The sequence below is a fragment of the Colossoma macropomum genome, unplaced genomic scaffold (genome assembly GCF_904425465.1).
Source record: "Colossoma macropomum unplaced genomic scaffold, Colossoma_macropomum, whole genome shotgun sequence".
NCBI lineage: Eukaryota > Metazoa > Chordata > Actinopteri > Characiformes > Serrasalmidae > Colossoma > Colossoma macropomum.
The window spans coordinates 28,319,012-28,344,115 of record NW_023494802.1 but is presented as its reverse complement, the minus strand read 5'-3'; the positions used below and the strand labels follow the sequence as shown (position 1 = coordinate 28,344,115).

General features: G+C 38.1%; 1 protein-coding gene across 2 annotated transcripts in view; it reads right to left on the bottom strand.

Moving 5' to 3' along the window:
• Positions 1 to 2,223: 2,223 nt before the first annotated feature.
• Positions 2,224 to 25,104, bottom strand: part of arhgap4a (Rho GTPase activating protein 4a) — a 40,454-nt gene continuing 17,573 nt past the window's right edge. For both annotated transcript variants that reach the window (XM_036591815.1, XM_036591816.1), the window contains 18 exons: positions 23,087 to 23,215; positions 21,711 to 21,932; positions 17,367 to 17,462; positions 16,876 to 17,061; positions 16,665 to 16,749; positions 15,505 to 15,532; positions 14,267 to 14,363; positions 14,117 to 14,177; positions 12,732 to 12,809; positions 12,506 to 12,634; positions 9,137 to 9,242; positions 8,816 to 9,040; positions 6,863 to 6,927; positions 6,587 to 6,755; positions 5,152 to 5,244; positions 4,480 to 4,611; positions 4,222 to 4,288; positions 2,224 to 2,805 (listed from right to left, as the gene is read on the bottom strand). In XM_036591815.1, the coding sequence (XP_036447708.1) occupies positions 2,635 to 2,805; positions 4,222 to 4,288; positions 4,480 to 4,611; positions 5,152 to 5,244; positions 6,587 to 6,755; positions 6,863 to 6,927; positions 8,816 to 9,040; positions 9,137 to 9,242; positions 12,506 to 12,634; positions 12,732 to 12,809; positions 14,117 to 14,177; positions 14,267 to 14,363; positions 15,505 to 15,532; positions 16,665 to 16,749; positions 16,876 to 17,061; positions 17,367 to 17,462; positions 21,711 to 21,932; positions 23,087 to 23,215 (2,139 nt within the window). In that variant the 3' untranslated portion in view covers positions 2,224 to 2,634. The remainder of the gene's footprint in view (positions 2,806 to 4,221; positions 4,289 to 4,479; positions 4,612 to 5,151; positions 5,245 to 6,586; positions 6,756 to 6,862; positions 6,928 to 8,815; positions 9,041 to 9,136; positions 9,243 to 12,505; positions 12,635 to 12,731; positions 12,810 to 14,116; positions 14,178 to 14,266; positions 14,364 to 15,504; positions 15,533 to 16,664; positions 16,750 to 16,875; positions 17,062 to 17,366; positions 17,463 to 21,710; positions 21,933 to 23,086; positions 23,216 to 25,104) is intronic.

Below are 25,104 nucleotides of genomic sequence, written 5' to 3'. Positions count from 1 at the left end.
TAACTAAATACATTTTAATATACCAAAACATTTGTATAGTATTTAATCGAAATTCCTCACTGTTTATATGATCTCAGTGTGAAAATTTGCCTGTCTTACTCATACAGCATTTGCTAGTTACTAGCTTTCCCTAACAAAATCAGCATGCTCATATGTTGCCATTAGCTTGCAGAATTATGATTTGTGTTATAAGCTGTGTCCTTCATCCTTGTGTTCCAATATGTTTCTGCAGTAAATATCCTTTAAGTAAACAAGGACACAGTGTCGTTGATGCAAAGCACCACTCTTAAGCCATTCAGCTTATTTAAGTTATATTTACTGTAATTTGGTCAAGTCAAAAATCAACACTTAAAACTTTTAAAAAGATCTACATTTTATATTTTAAATATAACAAAATATTACTACTACTGTTATTTCTATTATCTTTTTACATTTAATGATTAATATTGTCATTTTGTCGCTTTGTGGTTCTTATTTTTGCATTATTTTACCACATTCTTCATTATCTGTTTTGTCTTTTAGCCCTCTTTAAAGCTTTAAAGGTAGGGATTATATGTAGGAAATATGCTATACAAATGAAGCTTATCATTATTATTATCATTATTACTACAAAACACACTTTACCAGACTTTAGGGGAAAAAATAACTCTTTATGGATGTTTGCAAGTGTTAGATTGTGGTTTCTTTTTTTCCACAGTTTCTTCCGGTGCTCACTTTCTCTTTTTAAACAGTGCAGACAGCATTTTCCAGACTCACAGTGTTCTTTTCACACTTCACGTCCTTCTGCTTCTTTTCAATTTTACACCGTCTTTCTCCGTCATGCTCTTATCCAAGGCCTGGCATATCTGTTTCTGTTTCAGCTCCTCTACCAGCCTCTGCTTTAACACAGCTGTACTAGGAACTAATGACAGAATCATGTCTCCTACGTCACTTTCTCCAGTCAGTCCACCTGTTCTCTCCTCACCCTCCTTTCATAGGCCGAAATCATTTAACCTCACTCTCTTCTTCAACATCTGCTTTTCTGCTCTGCAGCTCTCTCTTTATCTGCTGATTAGCTTCTATAAGCTCCTGTACACGTCCCTTTAAGAGGAACTCTTTCAGGTCTGCAGTCAGGTGCTCAATCTGTGACCTCTGACATGTCTCTTCTTGTCTCATTATTGTAACATTTTTCATTCTTTCCATCTTCTTTCCCTTCCAGCCTCTGCATCTTCCATATTGTCCATGTTCCAGGCTGCCTGCATCTGCTTGTTGCCGTCCTTCAGACGCTTTTGCTCGGTAATTGTTGCCAGCAGCTCTTCAATGTTAGACTACAGTGCAGCATCAGTCATCTCACTTTCTCTCTGGCTCTATTTCTCCATCTCCTCTAGCATCACTTGTTGTCTCTTTCCCAACAGTTCCATGGCTTGCGTGTCAAGACACCTCCGCTCTTTTTCAAACTGCAGTTCTGATGAACTCCTTTCCATCTCCTTAGTGCACTGCATGAGCTTCTTCTGGGCAATTTGCCTTCAATTCATTTGATGCCCCTGACTCTTGATGATGCATGTGCTGACTGGATGAGGGTGCCAGGCCACGGTGTGGTTTAAGGCAGCAGAACAGGAGTACCTGTAAAGAAACTGTGCTGGTGCAAGTTGCTATTCTGTAGGCCCTTGGCATCTGTCTATCTTTGCTTGAAATTTTAAAATTGCCAGCCTTCCTTTAAATTGTATCAAAATTTCAGAATGACTGGACCAATAAAAACGCTGCATCATTACTTAGAAAGAAGAATTTCTCCATTCACTTTCATTAAAAGTTAAGAAGGTTTTCTCTTCTCCTGTAAAGTTATTATTTTGGAGATACAAGGTCAGGCGCCAAACACTACATTTGTGTCTGTCGGAGAATGACGGGTCTCCTTGCTTTATTCAAGCATGTGGCCCAGATACCTGGTTTTCCTTGACTGATTTACTTTCTGTCTCCCAGCGGTAAGAGGGCTGCGATCACAAGGGAAGCCACCCAAGCAAAAGCAGCCAAAAACATCTGAGAGATTTGTTTTCAACACATCTTTTTTTTGTTCTTAATGATCACTTCCAGGTTGTTGAGTCCACGTTACCGACCAGGATAAAGCTAACCCTCGAGTTCACCCTGAGCTTGTCTGCTGTGTTCTTTTCTAACCTGTTAGGAGAAATGTGAAGACATTAATAAGGTTTTGGTGGATGACTTTAATGCCAAATAAAGATGCAGACGTGCTGACTTGTTGAAATATTTTATTGCAAAACATCAACATTTTATAGCCTATTGTGCATGATTTGGGGAATAAATAGCTTTAGAAAATAAATTATTACTTCAACTAACAGAATCATCATGTTTTAGGTCACAGTATGTTTGTTAATGGCAGTCATAAATAGAGGAGGGGCACGGGAACAGTATTTACTTCTGTTATATGATCATAAAATGCTCAGTGAATACTTCCCCACTGTTGAGGAAGCCTATTAAGTTACTTTTGGCATTAACACTGTGAGGAACTGAACCACTTAATCTTCACAAAAACAGATCGCACTACCGTTTCTGTTAAGTTCTCTTTTGTTCATTGCTGCTAACAGACTCGCTGCTCCCCCGCACTCTCAGTGTGTGTCCAGCTTAATAGTCCTTCTCCATTTCTCAGTCCGTCTGCTGTGACGGTTTAAAAATGCCTTTTCCTTTCGGCACCGTGTTCCCTCTCCTCTGAGGGTTTTGTGGGGGTGATAAAGAAGCAGAGGAGGCTTCAGTGAAGGACTGCTCCTGGCGAAAGGCAAGCTCCTTGAAGACAGCATTCATCTGACGACACACTTCCTGCAAAGACATACATGTTTTTATATTTGATGCCATGTTTTATATTTTATATGGACAAAAGTATTGGGACACTCCTCTTAATCACTGAATTCAGGCATTTCATTCAGTCCCATTGGTACAGGGTATAAAATCAAGCACCTAGCCATGCAGTCTGCTTTTATAAAGAATGGGTCGTTCTAAAGAGCTCACTGAATTCGAGCCTGGTACTGTAATAGGATGCCACTGTTGCAACAAGTCAGTTCACAAAATTTCTTCCCTTCTAGATATCCCATGATCAACTGTAAGTAGTATTTTTGAAAAGTGGAAGCGTTTAGGAATCACAGCAACTCAGCCATGAAGTGTCAGACCACGTAAAGTAAAGTGCTGAGGGGCATAGTGCATAAAAATCACCAACGCTCTGCTAACTCAACTGCAGAGTTCCAAACCTCCTCTGGCATTAACATCAGCACAAACACTGTGCGCCTTGCCCGAGCAGCTGCAGGGCCATTTTCTGTTCCAGCATGACTGTGCCCCAGTGCACAAAGCGAGGTCCATAAAGACATCACTGGTTGAGTTTGGTGAGGGATGAACTTGACTGGCCTTCACAGAGCCCTGACCTCAACCCCACTGAACATGAACTTTGGGATGAACTATAACAGACACTGTGAGCCAGGACCTTTCATCCAACATCAGTGTCTGATCTCACAAATGCTCTTCTGGATATATGGGCCAATATTCCCACAGACACTCTCCCGAAACCTTGTAAAAAAAGCTTCCTAGAACAGGGAAAGCTGTTATAACTGCAAAGGAGGGACCAACTCCATATAAATGCCTATGGATTACAATGGGATGTCACAAACGGTCCTGTAGGTGTAATGTGTAGGTGTCCAAATACTGTTGTCTATATTTTGTATGCAGGGCCTGTTTTGAACAGGTTGTTTCTATGATGCCACAAATATCTACCTATTCAGATTACATTTGTTTAGCCCTGCCCATTCACACTGAAGTTATAAGGACTGACTGCCTGCATACAGTCATAAAGGCAGAGTAAGACACACAGCTTGTTTAATTCTAAGGGTTAAAAAGAGTTTGGAAAATGGTCATGTAAAATGAATTAGGACTGTTTTTAGTACGTAAAACCACCCAAATGTAGACAGTAGAAAATAAAATAGCATAAAAAATGGGATATGGGTTTTATAACAAACTGCACTGCTTTGTGTCATTTATAGCAAAAGCCTATTAATCGTGGTAAAATCACTGTAATGTGTAGATCATTGCTTTCACTTATTAAATAGACACTTCAAAGTGGTTTACAGAAGGATAAAAAGGGAAGGTATCATTTTTTTCTAGTAGTATGTGTGCTGTCTTTTTTTCCACCTAAGTGTAACTGTAGAACAGTTAGTCTGGGAGCAAAGCTAAAATATAACATTTCCTAACCTTGTCCACTTGTATTTTGACATCATCTCCGATATCTCCGTCAACCGCAGATCTTCTCTTCTGGGGGCTGTGTGAGGGACAAAATGTCAGACAAATGTTTCAATGGTTTGCCTGAATTTCATTAGCAACAGACAGAATAATACACTGTTCAAAACTATGGTGCCACAGCAGATGAGTCATTATTCTAATTGTAGGGAACAGAATGGAACTCTCTTATCTCAAAGACGAAGTGTTCAAAAACATATTTTGGTTGCTCACTCTAATGATTTACGTAAAGCCCCTGGAGAAGTGGATGGCCAAAGGGGCTGTCCTGTAGGTATCTGTAAGGTGACCTTTCCCCCAAGAGCAGGGCCAGCACCAGATCCAGGCTTGTCACTTAACACCTTGAGCCTAGAAAAATTAACAGAGGCAATAACAGGTCCGTTAAACAATATCGCAATATCAGTGTTTGCAATACTGAGGGCTAAGATATGCATATGAGCCTCTAACCAATCACAAAGTTTCCTATAGATAGCAGTATTTAGACCAATCACAGTTATAGATAAGTGTTTCAGTGGCTGTCTTGATTAACTGTACGTATGTAATTCAGCAAAAGTTAATTATTTTGGTCAAAATAATGCAGACTAATCTTATTCATTCACAGGTGTATTGCAAGTGCAAATTTGCAATGCATTAAAATCTAATTGTAATACTGGTATTTTGTCCATATCATATAGATCTAGACATCATCCATTCTTTCATTGACAATCTTTACACAGCTATGAACCTGCTGTTAATCATGGTTATGTCCAAAAGATGGAAATACATAGAAGCCATTTTGATCTAATCAGAACCTGATATGCAGGCATGGACGACCCAGCGGTTTTGCTAGTACCGCAGACGTTTCATTCATGACATACATGAACAGCTCTAATCACTGAGGTTAGTTACCGCGTGGGGGTCGGCCCGGTTGGCTGCTCCTCTGTCTGGCTTCCTCCACTACTGATTCTTTCAGCCTCTTTGTGGTTCTGCACTCCCTCCACACTGAATGATGAGGAGGAAGAGGGGGTTATTTGAATAATCTCAGTTAGACTTGCCTTTGTGGTTTCTGACACTTTCTAACACTTCTCTGCCCTTGTTTATAATTTTGTCTCCATTTATAGATGACAGTATGTCATACAGAGTCAGAAACCACATGAGCAAGTCTACTTAAGATTATGTTACGGCTCAATGGGAACAGCTCAATTGTGGGAAGTACAATACTGTGCAAAAGTCCTAGACCACCCTTTGTTTATTTAACTTCCAGTTAAAATGGCCATTAAGTACAAGTTCTTAATTTTTGTGTCAGGAAAAAGCAAAAAGGAAACATATTTAACAGAAGCCTCAACAATTAAATAGAACATCAAATTTTTCAGTATTTAGTGTGTCAGTATTTGCCTTTATTACAGCTCCCATTCTTTTCAGAACACATATCTGCAGAGATATTTTTCACACCTCCAAAGTTCAGTCTTAGAAGTTGATTGCATTTTCTGCTTCTCACGACCATACTAATCCTAAAGACATTCAGTGACGTTGAGGTCTGCACTCTGGGGCGGACCGTCCATTGTTCTGAGAACATCAGTGGCTTCTTTGTTTATTTTGCAATTTTTCTTCTTTTTTGTCTGTTTCCTTTTATCAGTAAGAGCTTCTTGACAGCTATACATCCTTTCAGACTCATAGTGTCGAGTTGTCTTCTCACAGTGGAAGGATGGACAGAAACAACTATGTATTTTTTTACATGTGAAGCAAGAGTACAGCTTGATTTTCTCCTCTCTCTCAAATATGAAAGTTTTAAGTACTGTTTATCTGATGGTGGTCTATCAGGTCTTGCATGGTTGTTAAGAGTCCCATTTTTACTATATCTTTTAATAAGTTTTGAACTTTATTTTTTCAAACTCCTGTTTTTCATTTATCTTTCTCCTCAGAAAATCTCCTATAAATGAACATCATGTACTTTAGCCATTTATGGAAATAAAATAGATTATGGGGGGGGTCCTCTGACATTTGTGCAGTACTGTATGTGATGATTTAAGCATGCATATTTTATGCATGATGCTAATAGGTGGGATATATGTGTTCATTACTTGTTGGCAACATTAGTTGGGCTTTTAAACATAAAGTAAGTAACTGGGATAACATGACGTTTTGAGTTACTGAGTTAACAAATGTAAATGTGTATTAACTTAATATTACTAAATTAATAAAGTTCAGTGGACTTGACATTTAATTTCACCCTTAGAATGTAATTTTTTTTACAGCATGTAAAGAGAACATTACTATCGATTTAACTTTATAGTTGTTCTTATGAGTGACACTGTTCAGTGGGATGACCCATGTAGAGACTCACCTAGGCACAGTGATGTATTTATCTGGGATAAGACCCTTTGAGCCATTTACTTCCCCTCTCCACCAATCAGAGGAGGCTTTGCTGTGAAGTATGAGATGCTCGCCTTGTTTGAAGGACAGCTCAGCAGATGAACGCGCTGTGTATTCAAACAAAGCCACTGCTTCCAGCTCTGCACAGACAATCGAGACTCTACTTAGCAAAAACTTACAAAAATACTTCACGCTGAGACTCACTCACTGAGATTTTCAGTGAGCCAGTGACCCATTAAATACTTACCCTCCTTGGCTTCTTTGTTTGGAGATGTATCTGATTCCACCTCCCCCTCCTCTGCAGCAGGCTCACTGTGGGTCCAAAGACATGCGCCAGTTTTGTTTTGGTACATGCTTGCACACATACACTTATTATCTACATCATTAGAATCTCACTGGCCATTTTATGATCCTCACTTAACATACAGGTCCACTATATAGGTTTATACACTGCAGCTCATCTGTTTTCAGCCACAATTCATCAGCCACCCTCATTGATCATTGGTCAGTTTCTGACAGTTTTTGACTCTGATTTCTTTACAGTGGTGGTGATGGGAACCAGGGGTCGTGATATCTACATTACAAATATAGCCATTTTATTTACAACTTCTTTACTATTATTTTATTTACTAAGGACTAATGATCTTCTGAGTTTTACATGTAATGTTTATATTGGTAAAATACTGGTAAAGTTTTCCTTGGTTACTATTTCAATACAACATCCTGCATGTATGTCTCCATTGTGAATAGATTAAAAAAATAAACGTTTTAGGCTAAAACTTTCATAAAACAATGTCTCAGGCATCAGGTAATGTATTCATAACTATTTCATGCAATAAGTTTCTGTGAGGTGTTTTTAGACACACTGAACATTTCAGACATCTGGTTCCTATCACCACTACTGTGATTCTGACTCTGTAAGTTTCTCTTCAACGATACTGTATGCCTTTGTTTACATCTTTACCATTTAATTATGCATACATTTTGAAAAATGTGCATGTTGACATTTGCACTGACCTCGCGATAAAATGGAATTAAGGCCCAATCCCATTGAACCCCTTGCCCCTACCACTTAGCCCTTAGCCCTCTGTTTTGCGCGTTCACGTCTAGGGGTAATGTCCCAATTGTTTGTGAAGATAGAGGGGTAGGGTAAAGTGTTAGGTCTACATGGCCCTCCAAATGGAGATTTCTCAAAGGCACACTCTAAATGGAGTGTTATAAAAAGAAAAAAAAAAGAAAAAGATGGCAAGATGGCTGTGCAAGGCGACCAAAGAAACACAAAAATGTATTTTCTCCGTTAAAAAATTTTCTTCATTAAAAAATTATGATAACCATTGTATTATCTTAGTTTAATGTCGTTTCAATGTATTATGGTCGTTTTCTTTATAACAAGCATTAAAAAATTGCTAATAGCATGCTAATGTCTCGGTAACTAGCTAGCTAACTAAATGTAACTAAAGCCCAGCAGCGAGGTTGCTGAACTTTTCCCTTCTCTGCTATCACTGAAGACGGGCCGGGTTGCCTCCAGAGCACCGCTGGTAGCCTGTTAATGAAGTAATGTTTTTTTACTTTTTTGACTTAATTTGAGGGTTGTCCCATTTCGTAGGGTAAGATTTCAACCACTACCTCTTGTAACTCAGTTCCAAGGGGTTAGGGTGACACTCGAAAACAAGGGGTAGTGGTAAAGAGAAGAAATGGGATTGGGTCTTAAAGAGCGACTCTACAGATTCAGGAAACGTTACAAGTGTATTTCTGCACTGTATCTTCCTAAAGATAGAGAAACACATACAGACATTGAATTTGATGCGTGGGTGCATTCGTAGACTCCAGAGGGCTAAAGGCCTTTCACACAGTGCCCTATTGTAATCACCCAAGTTAAATCTGGCCATGAGCGAAACTGACAAGGTAGTAACATGGTACAGTGGGGGGTGCTACTATGAATGTATCAGGTACAGCAGTGTTGCTGGAGTTTTTTTTACACATCAGTGTCACCGCTAGATTGAGATCAGTCCGCCCTCTAAAAATATCCAGCCAAGAGCAGCTTTGTGGTCAGAAACTGAATATGGATAAATGTCTAGAGACGAGTAAATACAAACTGCACCTCAACAGTTTCTAACTGTACACTAGAAAGGTGGTGCAATAAAGTGGCCTGTGAGTGCACTCACACGTATGTGTATGTGTGTGTGAGTGGGGTTCTTACATATCCTCTTGCTCTAGTGTCATGCACATCTCATAGACTGGTCCCTCTAATTCACTCTGGCTGGGGAAGATGCTTTCATGCTGAATGATGATTGTTTTGACCAGGGCATTGATCTGCTGAAGGGTGGCTGCGTCTGCATCCTCAGGTCCTCTGATCAGACTGGGCCCAAAACACACGGCCAGGTTGTAGGGCTGCATCATGTTCTCATCGCTGTACTGGGAGACACTACACACACACACACACACACACAGACACAGAGCTGTGGATGGCCTGCGTATGCATTTAAGGAGTCTTAGACCACGGCAGTGGTTGATTACTCACTGGTTGAGGAATGCAAAGAGGTATCTCATCACAACAATAAGCGGGGGAGGGTAGGAAAGGATGACTGTTTTTAACTGAGCTGCTTTCTCTGCCTCATCTTCTATTCCTAGGAAAGAGAAAAGGTTCAAAGGTAACATCTTATTATATCCATGGCAACTAAACAAATACAGGATGCACTAATCTAAGTCTACATTCACATTACAGGCCTGATTGCTCATTTCTGTTTTTTTGCCTTTGATTTGATCTGCCTTGATGGTTCACAGTCATGTTTGCAAGTGACTCATATTAGTCGTTACTACGATCATACCCCTGTCTCCTACCCTACATGCACATATTTTCAAAATCAATAATGGACACGTGCCATGCACCACAAAGGGGTTGTATTTGTGAGACAATCCATCATTGCAATAGCAAAAAAAAATGAACAAACCAGCAGAACAAGTCTTCAGTTCAAAGATTATTTGCCAAAAGCTCACCAGCTGATCACCAAAATGGGGGAAAAACATTTGCATAGCTTTTGCAAATCATGGAATAATTCTTTGATCGAGGATTCAAATCCGAGGTCTTGGAACGCTTATCGTGACATGCTTCTCGATGGCAGTGTCAGTAGCCAAGACAACTCGAGAGAACATGTTTTTTGTGCATTATTTGGGCTAGTAGCAATGATAGTATTAAACTATCATTGCTTTTTTTTCAGGCTTTACCACTGATGCCCTCCGTTTTGAGTTCTTAGGTCTCTCCCCATTCAAAATTTGCAATGGGATAGGTGTTACGACCCTCATCTAAAAAGCAACCAACAGTTAGCTGCTTGGAATGATGTTTGAGAGGGAGAGAGAGAGAGAAAGACAGACAGAGTGGGAGGGAGCGAGAGAGGGACGCGACCGGGCAGTTATTTCCAGCCATACAAGACCAGACTCCTATCTCTTTGAACAGGGAGAGACCTAAAAACTTCAAAACTGAGGGCAAAATAATGTTACAAAAGCAAATTTCAAAATCATTGGTAAAACTTGACAAAAATCTCATAGTTATAATAGTACTACTACTACTACTACTAATAATAATAATAATAATTATAAATAATAATAATAATAATAATAGTTTATTACATAATAGTTTGTGTAACAAATAAAGCACAAAAAAGAGTTTTCTTGAGCTGTTTTGGCTAGTGCACTGAGGGGGGGTTTTCCCGACCACGGCTTTACCAGCAAGCCGATTGGCTTTTTTGTGAAGGGCTGGAATTTCTTCATAAACTGACGCCATGCTGAAAGTTACTGGCCTTCCTATTCATTTCCCAACCAGTGACATGTCTCTGATTCAGCTCACATATAGAGTTTCTGTCTTGAAATGGCCTCACTAATAAAATTAGCCTACTTTGGAGACTGGACATTCCATGTTACCCTCTTCACCAGTCATGGATGGCTCCAAACACTCCCTTTTCACTGATTAATGCATGTTTTTTAAACAAAACATAATGCTGAGGGCTCTTTTTTTTGGTTGTGGGGCTCTATTTTTAGGTTACAAAAAGGTGCAGGTAGAATGCTGTCATTTTCTTGCATCACAGATCTACTGTCAGAAAAACTTTTTCATATCAGCTGACATGCAACATTACTGAAGTCACACAGTCTGCCATGGAATCTGGCCAAGATTATATTTGCAGCACCTTGTGCAGTATGACACGCAATAAAGTACAAGCTTTTTTCACACAGTCTGCGGTGGTCTTTCACATAGTAGTTGTGGTCAATTCCCACCCTCTAGCTAGGTCTTCCCCTTTCACATGATGCTTCAAAGCCAGGAGGATGACAGCTACTGAGATTCCTGTGAGACATGTGAAGACAGTTACCACACCTTTTCAAACTGCCGCTAATGCAACATCATTGAACAGCTCAACGCGCTTGGAGGAAAACGCTAACTGCAAAGGGTGTAACGTTAGGCTCAGACCACAAATCACATCGCCATAATCACTGTGCAAGTCAGTGCTGGAATGAGAACATTTAATGTATTAACAGAACATTTATTTGGCCGACACAGAACGGCTTACAATTTAATAATTTTACAGAGAAGTAGCTCTATGAGTCCTGTTCAAGGATTCTAACTGGTATACCATGTGTCAGTCTACCCACCCAGTGACAGTGAGGCCAATTATGTTCTCAAGGGGGCAGATTTACTAAGATAGGCGCTAATTACCAACAGTCTACCCACACTTTGTGCCTGTGGGGGTGGCCAATTTAGCAGATTAACTTCTAAGAACTTCCATGCAAATGAACACAGCACAATATAACCAAGTGTTTGGCTCACATGCTTTTTGTGTAAAGCTCATTTCAGCCAGGTAGAAGAAAAACGTTTTTCATTCTTCAAACTGTGACTTATTGGGTTAAAATAACTCAGTAAGTCAAAATGTTAACTCAAAAAATGATTACTTGTCAAAGAAGAACATAGAACTTCAACATAATAAATTATTTTGAGAAAATTAGACACTATTTTGATATTATATGTCAGACATTGGGAGACAATAAGTATTTTTTACTTTCTGTTTTGAAACAGGTACAGACAAAAGAGTTTCAATATGTGGTTTTAACAATCATTTGTAAAAGACAACTGTCAAACCATTATTAAGGAAAACATACTCTTTGATAGTGTTGTAAAACATATCCAAAGTATCAAGAAATAACAGGTTAAAACGTTGTCTGTCCAAAACTACTTGGTTTTAGGTTTTTTTATTCCTTCATCAAATTAAGGATAATGTGTCATGGCTGTTATTTACAGTTGTTTTTTTTTCTTTGAAAATAAATAAATATGTATGAAAAACTCCCTCTTTTCTCTGTCTCTAAGCACAAACAATTGAGCCATATTCATGGCAAAAATAAGACAAAGTTTTTACACGCATTCAACAGTGCACAGTCAGTATTTACTATTAGTCTAAGTAAATCAGAGCAGGTGCTAAAGACTCGGTGCGCCTTTTCAGTAAATCATGACAGCCACTTTTAACGTCAAAATTAAATTTGCGACGGCACAAAACACTAGTATATCCTCCGGCCACAAATGGATGTGGCAACGCCAGGCTTTTGCTGTTTTTTGCAAGATATTACTGGAACTTCTGTTCCGAGAGATGTGTGGGATGATGACGGTAATAAGTGCATGAGCTGTCAAGCATGATATCATATATGTACCCAATCTTTGTCATAAAAGTGGCTAGAATCTGGTTTAAAAAGATGCGATTGTGTTCATGCAGCTATCAGATGTGTGTGTGTTTAGGCAAAAAGATCAGGTTGGTACCACTTCAACTTCAAACGTAAACATGGCCTTGTAATACATTTTCACCGCAATCTTTCTGAATGAATAAAGATTACTGAAAAGGGAATGTTTTCTTACGTCCACATTCCATTAGCTGCTCAAAGCTGTCCTTAGGAAAGAGAGGGTTTTCCATTCCTCTGAAATACAGCTTGAGCGCACAAGCCACTGTATCCATGTCACACACTTCATCTGCCAAAGGGTCATCTCCTGTGCACACATAGACACAGAGTGCTTATAGAGAATACTGCAACCCTGATGTTAGTGACAGCAGTAGAGGAGCACTTTCATGCACGCACACACATACCACTTTCGAAGGCATCTCTCAGCCGATTGATTTCCAGCTGCGAGCCTGACACTCGGAAGATCCCTTCATGGTGCAGACCTTGCAAATGAACAGAGGAAAGCAGAGTGACAGGGATAAGTCGCTCAGGTTTAGAAAATTTTTCAATCTAATCTCTATCTGCTGTGTCTGTTAAATGCAATCAATTACCATAGACAACACTTTCAACGCTTTCCCTGTACTTGGAAAAAAGAGAAAATATTCTCTGATTGAACCACACTTATAATAGAAGCCAATGGGCAGCTGCTGAATTCCATCAGTAAACATTTCTGCACAACACACATTCCTGTACAGCACTTTCTTCAGTCGAAGGGGACTAGTTTTCCTGGGTTAAGGCTGCATATTAAGGCTGCATCTCAAGCTGCACACTAAATAGTATGTCAAAAATAGAACACGACCACTAGCAGTACGTTCATTAGTTTGTATAATGTAATAGTATGCGGGTTAAGGTGCAACCAAAGCCTACTGTCTGACCATGCATAGGGTTATTCAATTTCCAGCCAAAAAGCCATTAAGAGCCATTAAGTTTCTATGGACATCAGATATTAGATCATCCATTTACATGTGGAAGTGAAAAACAGAAGTTTCTAAAACTGGACCTATTAAAAGATTTAGAGAAAATGGGACTTCTAACAACTGTGCAAGACCTGTTGGACCACCAAAACTGTCACCATCAGACAAATGCTTCCACTGTGAAAAGACAACTCAATGCTGTGGGTCTTGGATGTGTAGATGTCAAAAGACACTGCTAAGACTTCAGCACTGAATGTGTGTTTGGGATTTGGGAAAGTTCAACCAACTTCTAAAACTGAAGTTTTGAAGGTGTGGAAAAGTTTGCCTGCAGATTTCTTCAGAAAGCTGAAAGCAAGTCTCCCAGAACAGAAGCTGTAATAAAGGCAAAGAGTGGACACGCTGAACACTGAAAACTGTGATATTATATTTAGCTGTTGAAACTTCTATGTCATTTCCTGCAAAAGATGTTTTCTGCTACTGCCCTGACACTGGAAAATGAATTACTTGAACGTAAAGGCCGACTTTTGCACAGTACTGTTTTCCTGTTCTTTCCTTACAATAGGGAAATGCGTTGAAATGGTCTGTGTTAATCGATGGTATGATACAGACACAGCAGACAGATAAACAGATAGACAGATAGACGGAGATTAGGTTGCAAAATACGGGAATATTTCTTTAAACTTCGATTTAACCTACAAACAAAACAAAGGCTTTTCTATGTTCATTCTCCACTGACTTTTTAAATAGTTCTAATACTGGACCACTGAGCTATAAATAACTGGTGTTATGCTCTAGTTCTGACATGCAAGTCCTAGTCTGTATAAGAAATAGATTACCGTTGAGGTTAATAAATCTGATGCAGCTCTCCACTACCAGAGGAATCGGCTGTTCAGATGCCTGCAGAAGAGGGACTGAGGTTTAGAGCACGTTTGAGTGTATGCTGTACAGTTCTACAATAGAGAGAGAGAGAGAGAGAGAGAGAGCACCTGGATGTAGGAAAGCATGTCTCCAGAGAAGGGTTTCTGGCTGATATGACCAGCGCTCTGATTCTTTCTCTGACGGACAGATCTCCTGGAACGCTTCCTGACACCAGAAATGTAACTGTGATTAACACTCAGAGGAGTGGAAAGTGCAGTAATGTTTCTAAAAGGCTGCTCAGTCCTGACCATAACCAAATAAGAACTAAATAACTGCTCCTACACTCAAAAAAACAAACTAATGAGGCTGTTTGACTTACAAACTGAAAATATGTCGACATGAAATAAAAGAATTGTGTTCTCTTTAAGTAACTGGATTATAGAAAATAGACAAAATGAGTGAAAGTACATTTCAGTGAATGAAATCTGTTTATTTTGCACTGAATTGCACTGAAATGTTGCAGTTTTGGAATTTTCCACAGGTAAGAGTTCATGGAACTTCCTGTGATTGAGCTTTTAGAGACATTAAACACTTCTGACATCTGGGTCCTGTTACCACCACTGTGAACAGTTCTGACTCAGTAGGGTTTCTGTAGAATATTTTAGTGCTCTCTCACTTCTCAAGAAACTAAACCATTACATACTGAGGTGGCAGATGTAGCTATCTGTACACACTTAATAAAGATGGTTTGTCAAGGGTTCTTTAGTAAAGAAAATGGTTCTGTATAGAACCACAAACACTCCACCCTCTGCATGACTAAATGATTCTTTGCATGGTGAAATGCTGTAGATGATTTTATATAGAACGTTTTTAAAAAGAGTTCTATAGAACACAAAAAGGGGTCTTCTATTGTTTTAGGCTTGACATCATAACAATAGCAGAACCCTTTTTCGTGCAATATAAAACCCTTTTCAAATTAGTTCTATAAAGAACCATATATAAACACATTCTCCAACAATCTTTCATGATGCAAAGAACCTTTTAATAATGCAAAGGGTTCTTTGAGTGTTCATGGTTCTATATAGAACTATTTTATTTACTAAAGAATCAGTGAAGAAACATTTTTTAAGAGTGTAACAATAGCATAACGCTTTTTGGTGCTATATAGAACCCTTTTCAAAAAGATTCTATATAGAACCATCTACAGCACATTCTCCAGCAATCTGAAGAACACATTTAATTATGCAAAGTGTTCTTTGAATGTTCGGGGTTCTATACAAAACCATTTTCTTTACTAAAGAATCCTTAAAGAACTATCTTTTTTAAGACTGTGTTTATATGAAGCATTAAGATTTTATTTACATACCTGTGATGGTGGCTGTCTAGAGTTTCAGCTGATTAGTGATGGACACAGAAAAAGACACTTCAGTACATTGAACATTGGGGATAATTTTCAAAAGATTAGTATCTATCAAAAGTAGGGCTGTCAGAATTACTTGATTGAACTTCAGAACTTGTTTAAAATAGCATTGAGGAAAATGTGCCTTATAAATGAATCTGCAATGATCAACTTGCGTGTTGAATGATAATAATGAATATTTTCAATTCTTCTACAGGTTTTTCTTATTGTAAGAAACAGAGTCTGATGTTTGGGCCGGTCAAATTACATGTTTTGTTGATTTTCTAAGAGGAAATGATTACACATCCTCTTAGAGAACATACTTCTGCACATTTTAATACACAATTACTGAGTATGTGCTGAATTGAATACGTTAAATTTTCTTTTTCAATATGCTAAACTCAGTAAATAAACAGAAATTGAGCACTAAAATTAGCAGAAAAATAAGTGTGTTCAAAAACAACAAAACAAGTAATCTGACTTGGGGCTGTTCAATAATTTGCACATGGTTGTAGATATATCTTCTTAGTTATATGAAGTTTTGCCAAATTTATTTTTGTTAATGAAGACTCACAGGCTGGGCGTTGTGGCAAAAATATATAATCACGATACTGTAGGACAATTTCACGACTAACATGACTGACAATATTTCTTCTGAGATCTGGTAAGATGGAACAGACAAAAAGATGTAGTAGTGCCACATTTAAAGACTATGAATGTAACAAGTTTTATTTATTATTGTTTCACATACTGCGCTGAATTAACTCCAATTAAACAGGACAAATTATGCTCTCTTTGTAACAAAACATGTAGCTGGTCAGCGTTCTTTATGTACTGGTGATATCCGAAATGTGCTCAGAAATGCATACTGTGACATAATGTGAAAATTTATCACAATAATGATAAATGTTCTCATATCGCCCACCCATAGACTCACCAGTTTATCTTTTTCCCCAACATAAGTATTTTTACAGTTTTTGAAAGACCATGCCTTGTTTGTTATTGGTCAGCTAAGTCTGTTTTTATTGTTATTTATTGTTTGTCTTTTTCTAAAAGCTCTGATTAATGATCCAAAGAACCAGTAGACAGTGACAGCCCAAATTAAAAGATAGGTAGGTCAATTGCACCTTTCTTTATGGCCACTTCGAGCAGGTTGTGTTTTGCCTGTCGTTTTGACATCAACAAGTCATTGATGAGATGATCCTTAACTTTCTGTGAGACAGAAAGAATCAGAATGCAAATTCAGATACTGAACAAAAGAGCCATTACCTAGTTCTGACAGTAAAACCTGCAATCTTAACGCACATACAGCACTCTTTCTTTAAAAAAATCATTTACCATAAAGTAGGATTCCTCTGTCTCTTGCAGAGTGGATCTACGCTTTGCTTGATTGATCTTATTGGTTGAGATTTCACTAATATTCTCCATCGATTGGCTGGCAGTGAGTTCAGGGGTGGATCCAAAAATGTCCTCAGTAATGCAGTCAACCAGGGCAGAGTGAGCAGCCTCAAGCACCTTACTGACCTGTTGGGGGTGGGGGTGAGGTGATGGTCAACATTATGTTGGTTAAGAGCAGGGTCTGCTAATGAATACTTTGCATAACTCAGTGGATTATTTTTTATTTTAATAAAATCAGTGTTTCAGTAATAATATAAGATTTAATTGCCGGTTTTGAAAAATGAGGCTTGCTGGTTATTAATTTTACTATTCATCATTCTGGATGCATCAAAACCTCTGCATGCAAATATCTGCAACAAAGTTTTGAATGGTAGAGTGTAATCTATGTGTGTCATTTGGAATGAGTGCTCATGCCGAATGAATGAAAGTACCTCTTCGTTTTCTTTCGAGGAGAGTCTGGTCTGCAGCTGAAGGAAACGCGTCTCAAGCTCACTCTTCATCTCATAGTCTGCAGACACCTCACACACCTGCACGCAACAGGATATGCTAAATAAACTCACACCCACCCACGCATGCAAACAAACAAGACAAGACTCTCACATACGCCCACACACATCCACGCGTTCTCAGAATCCCCCCTGCGCCCCCAGCTAGACACTAAGCCTATGTTTGATACTATGCCCCATGTTAGTTACTAAGTAACTTAGTAATGTTGGCATGTGCAAAACTCTGGACGCTCTAGCAATTGTAAAGTAAACTTAATGAACTTCATAAGCCTTAATGGACACTAACGGTTAGGCAGGTCAATTAGGACTTCCAGCTTGCAATTTCCACTGTCCAAAATGTCATTACGAAACAGCAATTAAGGGGTACTGTGGAAGTCAAGGAGAGATCCGGAAGACCAAGAAAAGTATCAGACAGAACTGCCTGCTGGTCAGAAAGGCAGAGCAAAACCCCCACATGACAGCAAAACTACACAGCTACTACACAGCTTTGTTTGCATAAGCATGATCTGCAAGGAGGAGTCATAAGAAGGAACACTCATAAGCCAGAGGCATTTTAGAAATAAATTCTGTGGACTGATAAAGTAAAAATGGAACTCTTTAGCTACAATCACCAAAGGAACGTTTGCAGAAAAACAGGAGCAGCATTTGATGAAAACTTGCCAAATGTAAATCATGAGGGTGGATCTATTATGGGGTTGTGTTGTAGCCAGTGGCACTGAAAACACTGTATGGGTAGATGAAAAACAGCAAATTCTGTAAGTAAATGTGACAAGTCAGTCAAGAAACTGAAGCTGCAAAGTGGAAGGCTTCTAATTCTAATAGGATAATGATCCAAAACCTCAAAATGCGCTATAAACTACGTCAAGAAGTGCATGCTGAAGCTTTTGGTACTGGCCCTCGTAGTTCCCTGACTGTAATTAGATTTTAAAGATGCTGTGAAAGATGGTCTAACAATATCCCGGAACTTTAAGCGTTCTGCAAGGAAGTGGGTAGAAATTAATGAAACAAGAATAGAAAGACTCTTAGCTGGCTAGAAAAAATATCTGCAAGCTATAGTATCTGCCGAACGTAGCGCTACTGAGTATTGACTTAGCAGAGTGGCCAAGCTAATGCTGATGTCACAATTACTATTTTATTTTTTCTATTTTTTTTAGTTAATCAAATATGAAGTATATAAAGTAACTGTGCATTAACATTTTGCTGTTTGCTGCAGAGGGTGTGTTTACTTCTTTTTTTTACTTTTTTTAATATCAACAATGCATCAATATGTAATTTGCAACCCAGATAACAGGGTGACATTGATCCATTGTTGATTTTTCATCAAAATCATCATTTCGGTCAAGGTTGAAATGTCAATTCAATGTCAACACTGTGCTGAAGCAATGTTATAACTATCAATAAAACTCAGATCTTAATGTTGGCCACAATAACGATAAACTTTTTTTATAGTTGACTACAAGATAAAAGTTGCCAGTTCATAATACTGGCAGTAATGACCCTGAATATATATTAATTTGTAGTTCACCGCAAGATCATGTGATGGACATGCGCCCCGTGCTCCTTACAGCTTGCTGCTGTCTAGGTATAATTATAAAACATTGTCTTAAAACTGAAAGTTAATTCCTTTAAAGCACTGCTGATTTACCATCACTTTATGGTTGCAAAATTCCTGCTCACAGCTGTTCACATCAGCTATGCCAACTAGTGAAAAATGAACTAACCTTATTTAACCCCTTAAAATCTCTTATTAAATACTAAGGCTTATTATTGAGTTACTACAGGGACTTCAAACCTGCTGAGCTATTCTTAGGTTAGAGAAGTGTGTAATAAAACTTTGGGCCCGCCGGTGGGCTCTGACCATTTAAGGTTACAGTCATTTACTGAGTTGAGAAATGTGACTCTTCGCCTTTAAAATAATAGAGAAAGACAAATATTGTTACTTCTATGCTTCTTGTACAATATCTGATCAAAAAAGGTAAATTTCTTTATGTACTTTTCAGAGCACCCAATGAGATAGGAGATGAAGTGAAGCTGTCTTCTGCTGATAATGAATTACTGAAAATCTGAGCAGGTGACTAATTTTGCACTACTGAAATGTTTTGTTTTTTTTTTAAAGTAATTTCTAGTTATCTTGTTAGGTAATAAATCTGAATATAGAAAAAAGGGAAAATGTTGTTTGTTTTAGGCCAGTTGTTTTTTTAAGAAATTAACTTTGTCGAAGATAAAGCAGAATTGTGCTGATTTTCTAAAGATAGCATGTTGTTTTTTCTGAAGATAGCAGCGTGTGATGTTGTTTTTTATTAAACTTTCAGTGTGAATCAATATTACATTAGAGCACTGATTCAATGAAGTCAACATTGATGCTTCAACACTGATTTAACAGAGATGCTATGTGCTAAGTGTGAATTATTCTACTGACTTGGTTCAAAGTCAGAGTTAAAAACACATTTTGGACTTCTCACTTGGACTTCCTTTTGAACAGTTGTACATGTATAAAGTCATAATATTTTTAAATTTAAAACTCTAAAATTTAAAACTCTAAAAAAATGTTTACGTCATTACATAAAATGTGTTTCTATAGTGGCAATTTTAAGGTTATACACTTCCTGCTCTAAAACGCAGGGCTGTGGCTTAAATAAGGTTCCACTTTTTTCATTTAAACTCATGACGAATTTAAATTAGGGATGCATTGATATTGATACTAGTATCGGGTAACTGTCCAATACTGTGCTAAGCCTAGTGTATGCTACTGCGCTAAAAAACTCAAGCTGGCAGTGAAAGAGGGACTGCTCAGAATTTTTTAACTTGAATTGAAAAAAACAAATGTGGTTTGGGACAGCCATCTCCCAATAAAAAGTACCCTATAAATGATGATTTTGGTGTATTATTGTGTCAATTAATGCCCTGGGTTTAATTAGATCATAACATAACTCTTGTAAATACTATTGTTTTTTTTTTCAGTGTGGGACTGCAGTTTGAAGTTATTCCATAGAATGGTCCACATTAGGGAATTTTAGGCAGCATATATTTGAAGTGAACACTGATGTGAATCTTTCTGATAATTTACATCAAACAGAGCAGGTCATAATATGCTATAATGTGGCATGAGATGACAATATACACACATGAATGTCACATCAAATGCACATCCTGCTCTCTCATTATGAATGAACTTTATGCAGTGACACATCAAACTGCTGATATGCAGCACGGTGACCGAATGTGTACTATTGTGCACTCTTAGCACCCCCATTTCCCGTGTCCCTGATACAGAGTATACTAATACACAAGAGTTGAAATTTCCAGCTTTTACTGGGGGAACTCTAGGTTTTTTATATTCTAACATTGAAATTGACCTTAATCTAAACTTTCTGCACATTTTATATCAACCAGTAAATGCTTTTGATCTATTTTAAGAGTTGAAAGCTTGAACGTTTTTTTTTCTTAGAAGCTTAATATTACTACCCTACATCAGGGGTCTTTAAAGCTGAAAGAACAAAAACACTCAAATTCTGTGCCCAACAACAGTTAGACTGAATATTGTAAATAAATCAAGGTCTCTATCAAGCCTAGGCATTTTCATTAGAGATGACAGGAATTCACCCACAACAATTGAATTGTTACTTCCTCAAAACGTATTTACATTTTTTAAATACAGATAATAGAATTTCTCTAGAGAACAGGAAACCGTCAACAGAGAGCAGGAAAAGAAGAGTCAGGAAAAAGGGAACAAAATCTGGCTCTTTGAATGTTTAAAAACTTCACTGAATTGGTTCATTAACTAAGAGGTATAGACCTTTTGTAAAAATTTAACAGTACCAGATGAGAAAATCTCTTTATATAACAGTATTTTCACTTAAACTACAGTTACAAAAGTGACATAACACAGGAACCCAAACAAGCTTTTCGACAAGGCAGAGACCACAAACAGACAGCAAACGGCCAAATGCTTGTCACCACTTTTCTTACTGATGGTGGAGTTTCTTGGCTACTCTCACATTCCAAAACACTGCATGCGTAACCATGGAGACTGCGTGGACAGAACCTGCTGCAGCCTGGCTTTCTATTGACTGAATGGGCCGAAGGCGAAACAGACACTTTCATGTTTCATACACAACAACCATACATGGTTTCTCCATGAAAATGGAAACACTGTTCCATCCCAACCTTCACCTTCACATTTACACCCCTGCTAATACACAATAATGTGGAGTCCTGATTTTCCAATAGGGATCAGACAACTGTTCTGAGCACAGTCTAAGATGGTACCTGGTCTCCCTCATGAGGTTGGTACTGAAAGCGCAGTGGCAAGCAGAATGTGGTCTCGTGAGCCTGCATCAGCGCATCCCGGTCATGGCTCTGGTCTAGGCCAGACTGAGCAGAGGCCAATTGTTGCAGTCCGGAGCCCAGGTTCTGGTGGGCCTGCAGGCGCCTGGACAGGTAAATCTGAAGCACTTGGGACAGGGACTGGTGAAAACCTAAATCGCTGCACTGTAAGAACATGCAAGAGATTAGACCTGGAGTAAACCTTTCAAAACCAACAAGCAGAAACACCCGAGTCAGAATCATTTATTACATTTAAATGGACTATCGTCAGTTGAAGAGTTACTTCAAGATGCCTCCCAAGAGCATTGACTCACACTTGAATGTTTTTGACATTGATAGTTTTGGTCCTAAAATCTGACTGGCAAAGTCACAATCAAAGTACAATCATACTGGCTGAGCCATGTTGTAAAAATGTTCATGTTTACGCTAGAGATGCATAAAATTATATCTATTATAAAGAACAGCTTGGTGCTAACATAACACAGCAAATCTGTGCTATGTTAGCACCAAGCAAAGGTGTGATTACTTGCAGATATTAGCATTATTACAGCGATGATTGGCTAAACAAAGCCTACCTATAAGCAGAATCAAAAACTTTTCCAATCTTCTGCATATGAAGGAAAAGGCCTAAAACCATACTAAACGTAGGCAAGAACTTTGTGTTTAAACTGGGCTATCAATTTATTGTCTTAACTAAATTTTGGATGAACAGCTTTGCAGTTAGATCCTCTGTTAATAAATTAATAAAGTATTTTTGAAGGATTCATTGGAACTACAACATACAAAGTTGAAAATGTTACTTGAATGTCTTATGAGCTTCAAATGTCCACATTTAAGACAGCAATACCAGTAACTGGGTTTAATAATAAAAACACAGTGTGGAAAAGGGACTGTACATCAGCAATAGCTTGGTGCTGGCATAACATTGTAAATACCATAGAGGTTTCATAGAGAAATTATAATATTATTTCATGAAACTTTACTGTATTTATAGTAATGGACTGAAAAAAAGCTAGTTAAAGTTAATGTTTCTTCCTTGAACACTGTTTTATTATCACATGCATGATCGGCGCATGATCATGATTATATACCAAATATACACAGAAAATGCAATGATGGGCTACTGAAAGTTCTCCACATTATAAAAAACTGTTAAAAAAACACATAAAAGGTTGAGTAAAAGAAATGTTTTTTGCAATAATCATTAATAAAAGTGAGTCAAAAAAATTTCAGTCACCAGGGTGGTTCAATATAAGAGGCATGTAACCACTAAATTTACATTCTGTACCTACTAAAACATGTCAAACCAAAATACTCACATCAAAGATGGCAGAGAGATCATGCAGGTAATATCTGTTCATGGAAGCGTTTGCTGCCTCCAGATTGAGCAGATAGTCGTTGCGTGCTTTGGTGCATTTCAGCTGCGTCTCTTGAACTTTACATTGCCTCTGCACACAGAAAAAGGAGCAACACAATCAAACCACGCAAACACACATTCCCCTCCCACACATGAACACTGAGAGTCAACCGCACATCTGTACACTGTCATTTAGAAAGGGAAGTTTCATGGTACACACACATGCCCCACATCATACAGGCAAATACAGAAGGAAGGATGTTGCTGGGGTGCATGGCAAGCAAGGAAGTACTCAAAATGTACATGCCATTTTATTTAAAAGTAAGGTCTTTATGCAGATCCACCAATCAGGTAAAGGTAGAAAAAGTGCCAAATAACTCTGTTAAAAGTGGAAGTCCACTGTCCATGAATGTGCAGCTAAAGAAAAATTCTAAACAGGGCTCAAAACAATTTCAATGCCCAACCTATTTCTAGTGTACATGAACTGCAGTCAAATGCAGAAGATTAACCACCCCTGTTTAAATGTTTTGTTGATTTTCTTTTTTTCTTTTTATTTGAGGAACCAAAAACAGAATGATGAACATTAGACAAAACAATGAATAGCCTCCAATAGCTCAATACACTGGCGACCTCAGTTTTTATAATTACATATACCCTACAACACCACACACACTCATACACACACCGACACATCAAGACTTTCCAAACAATACAACAATAAAAACAACCTTATCCTTGAGGGGGAAGAAGGAAGATAAAAAAAAATTTATAACAATAGTAATAATAATAAATAATAATAATAACATAAATAATAAAAGAAAAATAAATAAATAAAATAAATAAATAAAAGTATTCAATCCACCGGCATAACCTGGAGTGCGTCAAAATACAAAAGAAAAGAATTCCATTTGGCATAAAATGCAGCAGTGTTACCTTTTATCGTGAATCTAATCTTCTCCAATTCCAGAAAATGCATTATATCACGGAGCCATAATGCAGTTGAAGGTGGTTTAGAGAACTCGTTTTGTTGATTTACTAAGTGAAAAAAAGTTAACACATCCTCTACAGGGATGTAAATATGGCATTTTCAGCAAATTTTCATGCACAATTTCTATTTATTTGTTGAGTTTAACATATATTTAAACACTCTACCTATCTGCTTTATTAGAAACACCTACCTTACAGGTCCACTACATAGATGTAATTACAGACTGTGGTCATGCCACACTTTACCCCATGTATTATTGGTTTGTTTCTGGCCACAGGACTGCGGTTGACCAGATATTTTTGGGCAGTGGACTACACTATAGTGTAAATCTCCAGCCAAACTGCTGTGCTCACCACAGTGGGAAGGGGAGAGGACAGACAGCGCCCTGTGGCAAGTAATAAACTTCTCATGCAAAACAACAGCAACAATTTTGTACAGAATGTCAGCTAGAATTGGGCACACAGTCCAGCTATCTGCACCTTTTTTTAAAAAAAGGAACGGAAACACAAGTTTACAAGTCTGCCAGTGGCTGTCATTATCTGGCACGAGTATTGTGAGAAGAAGAAAATGAGCAATTTGGTAAGTTTCATGTGAGCTCTTCAAAAACTTGCTTTATTTTTGGCTGTTATATTAAGTTGATTAAGTTATAAAACTATAAATATGAATTAACTGTATAACACTTTCCTGCTAAAAACAGCTTAGACCTGCATGAATTCCCTGCTGGTCTAAGCCGGCTTATGTACTGGCTACCATATCAGCTTCCAACACAAAACATATGCTGGTTTTGCTGTGGACCAGCTATGCTGATCTAAGTTGTTTTTTCTTGCAGGGCTATAAAATTGTTCAACAATCTTAGCTAATTAGATGTTGGTTTACTTTGGCCAAAATTAGTCAGCTAATAATAATAAGTCTCCTAGCTGTGATATCTCTGCTAATACCCCAGATAGTAAGAGGATAGTGGGCCATCTTTGACCTGCTGATGACAAAGCTGG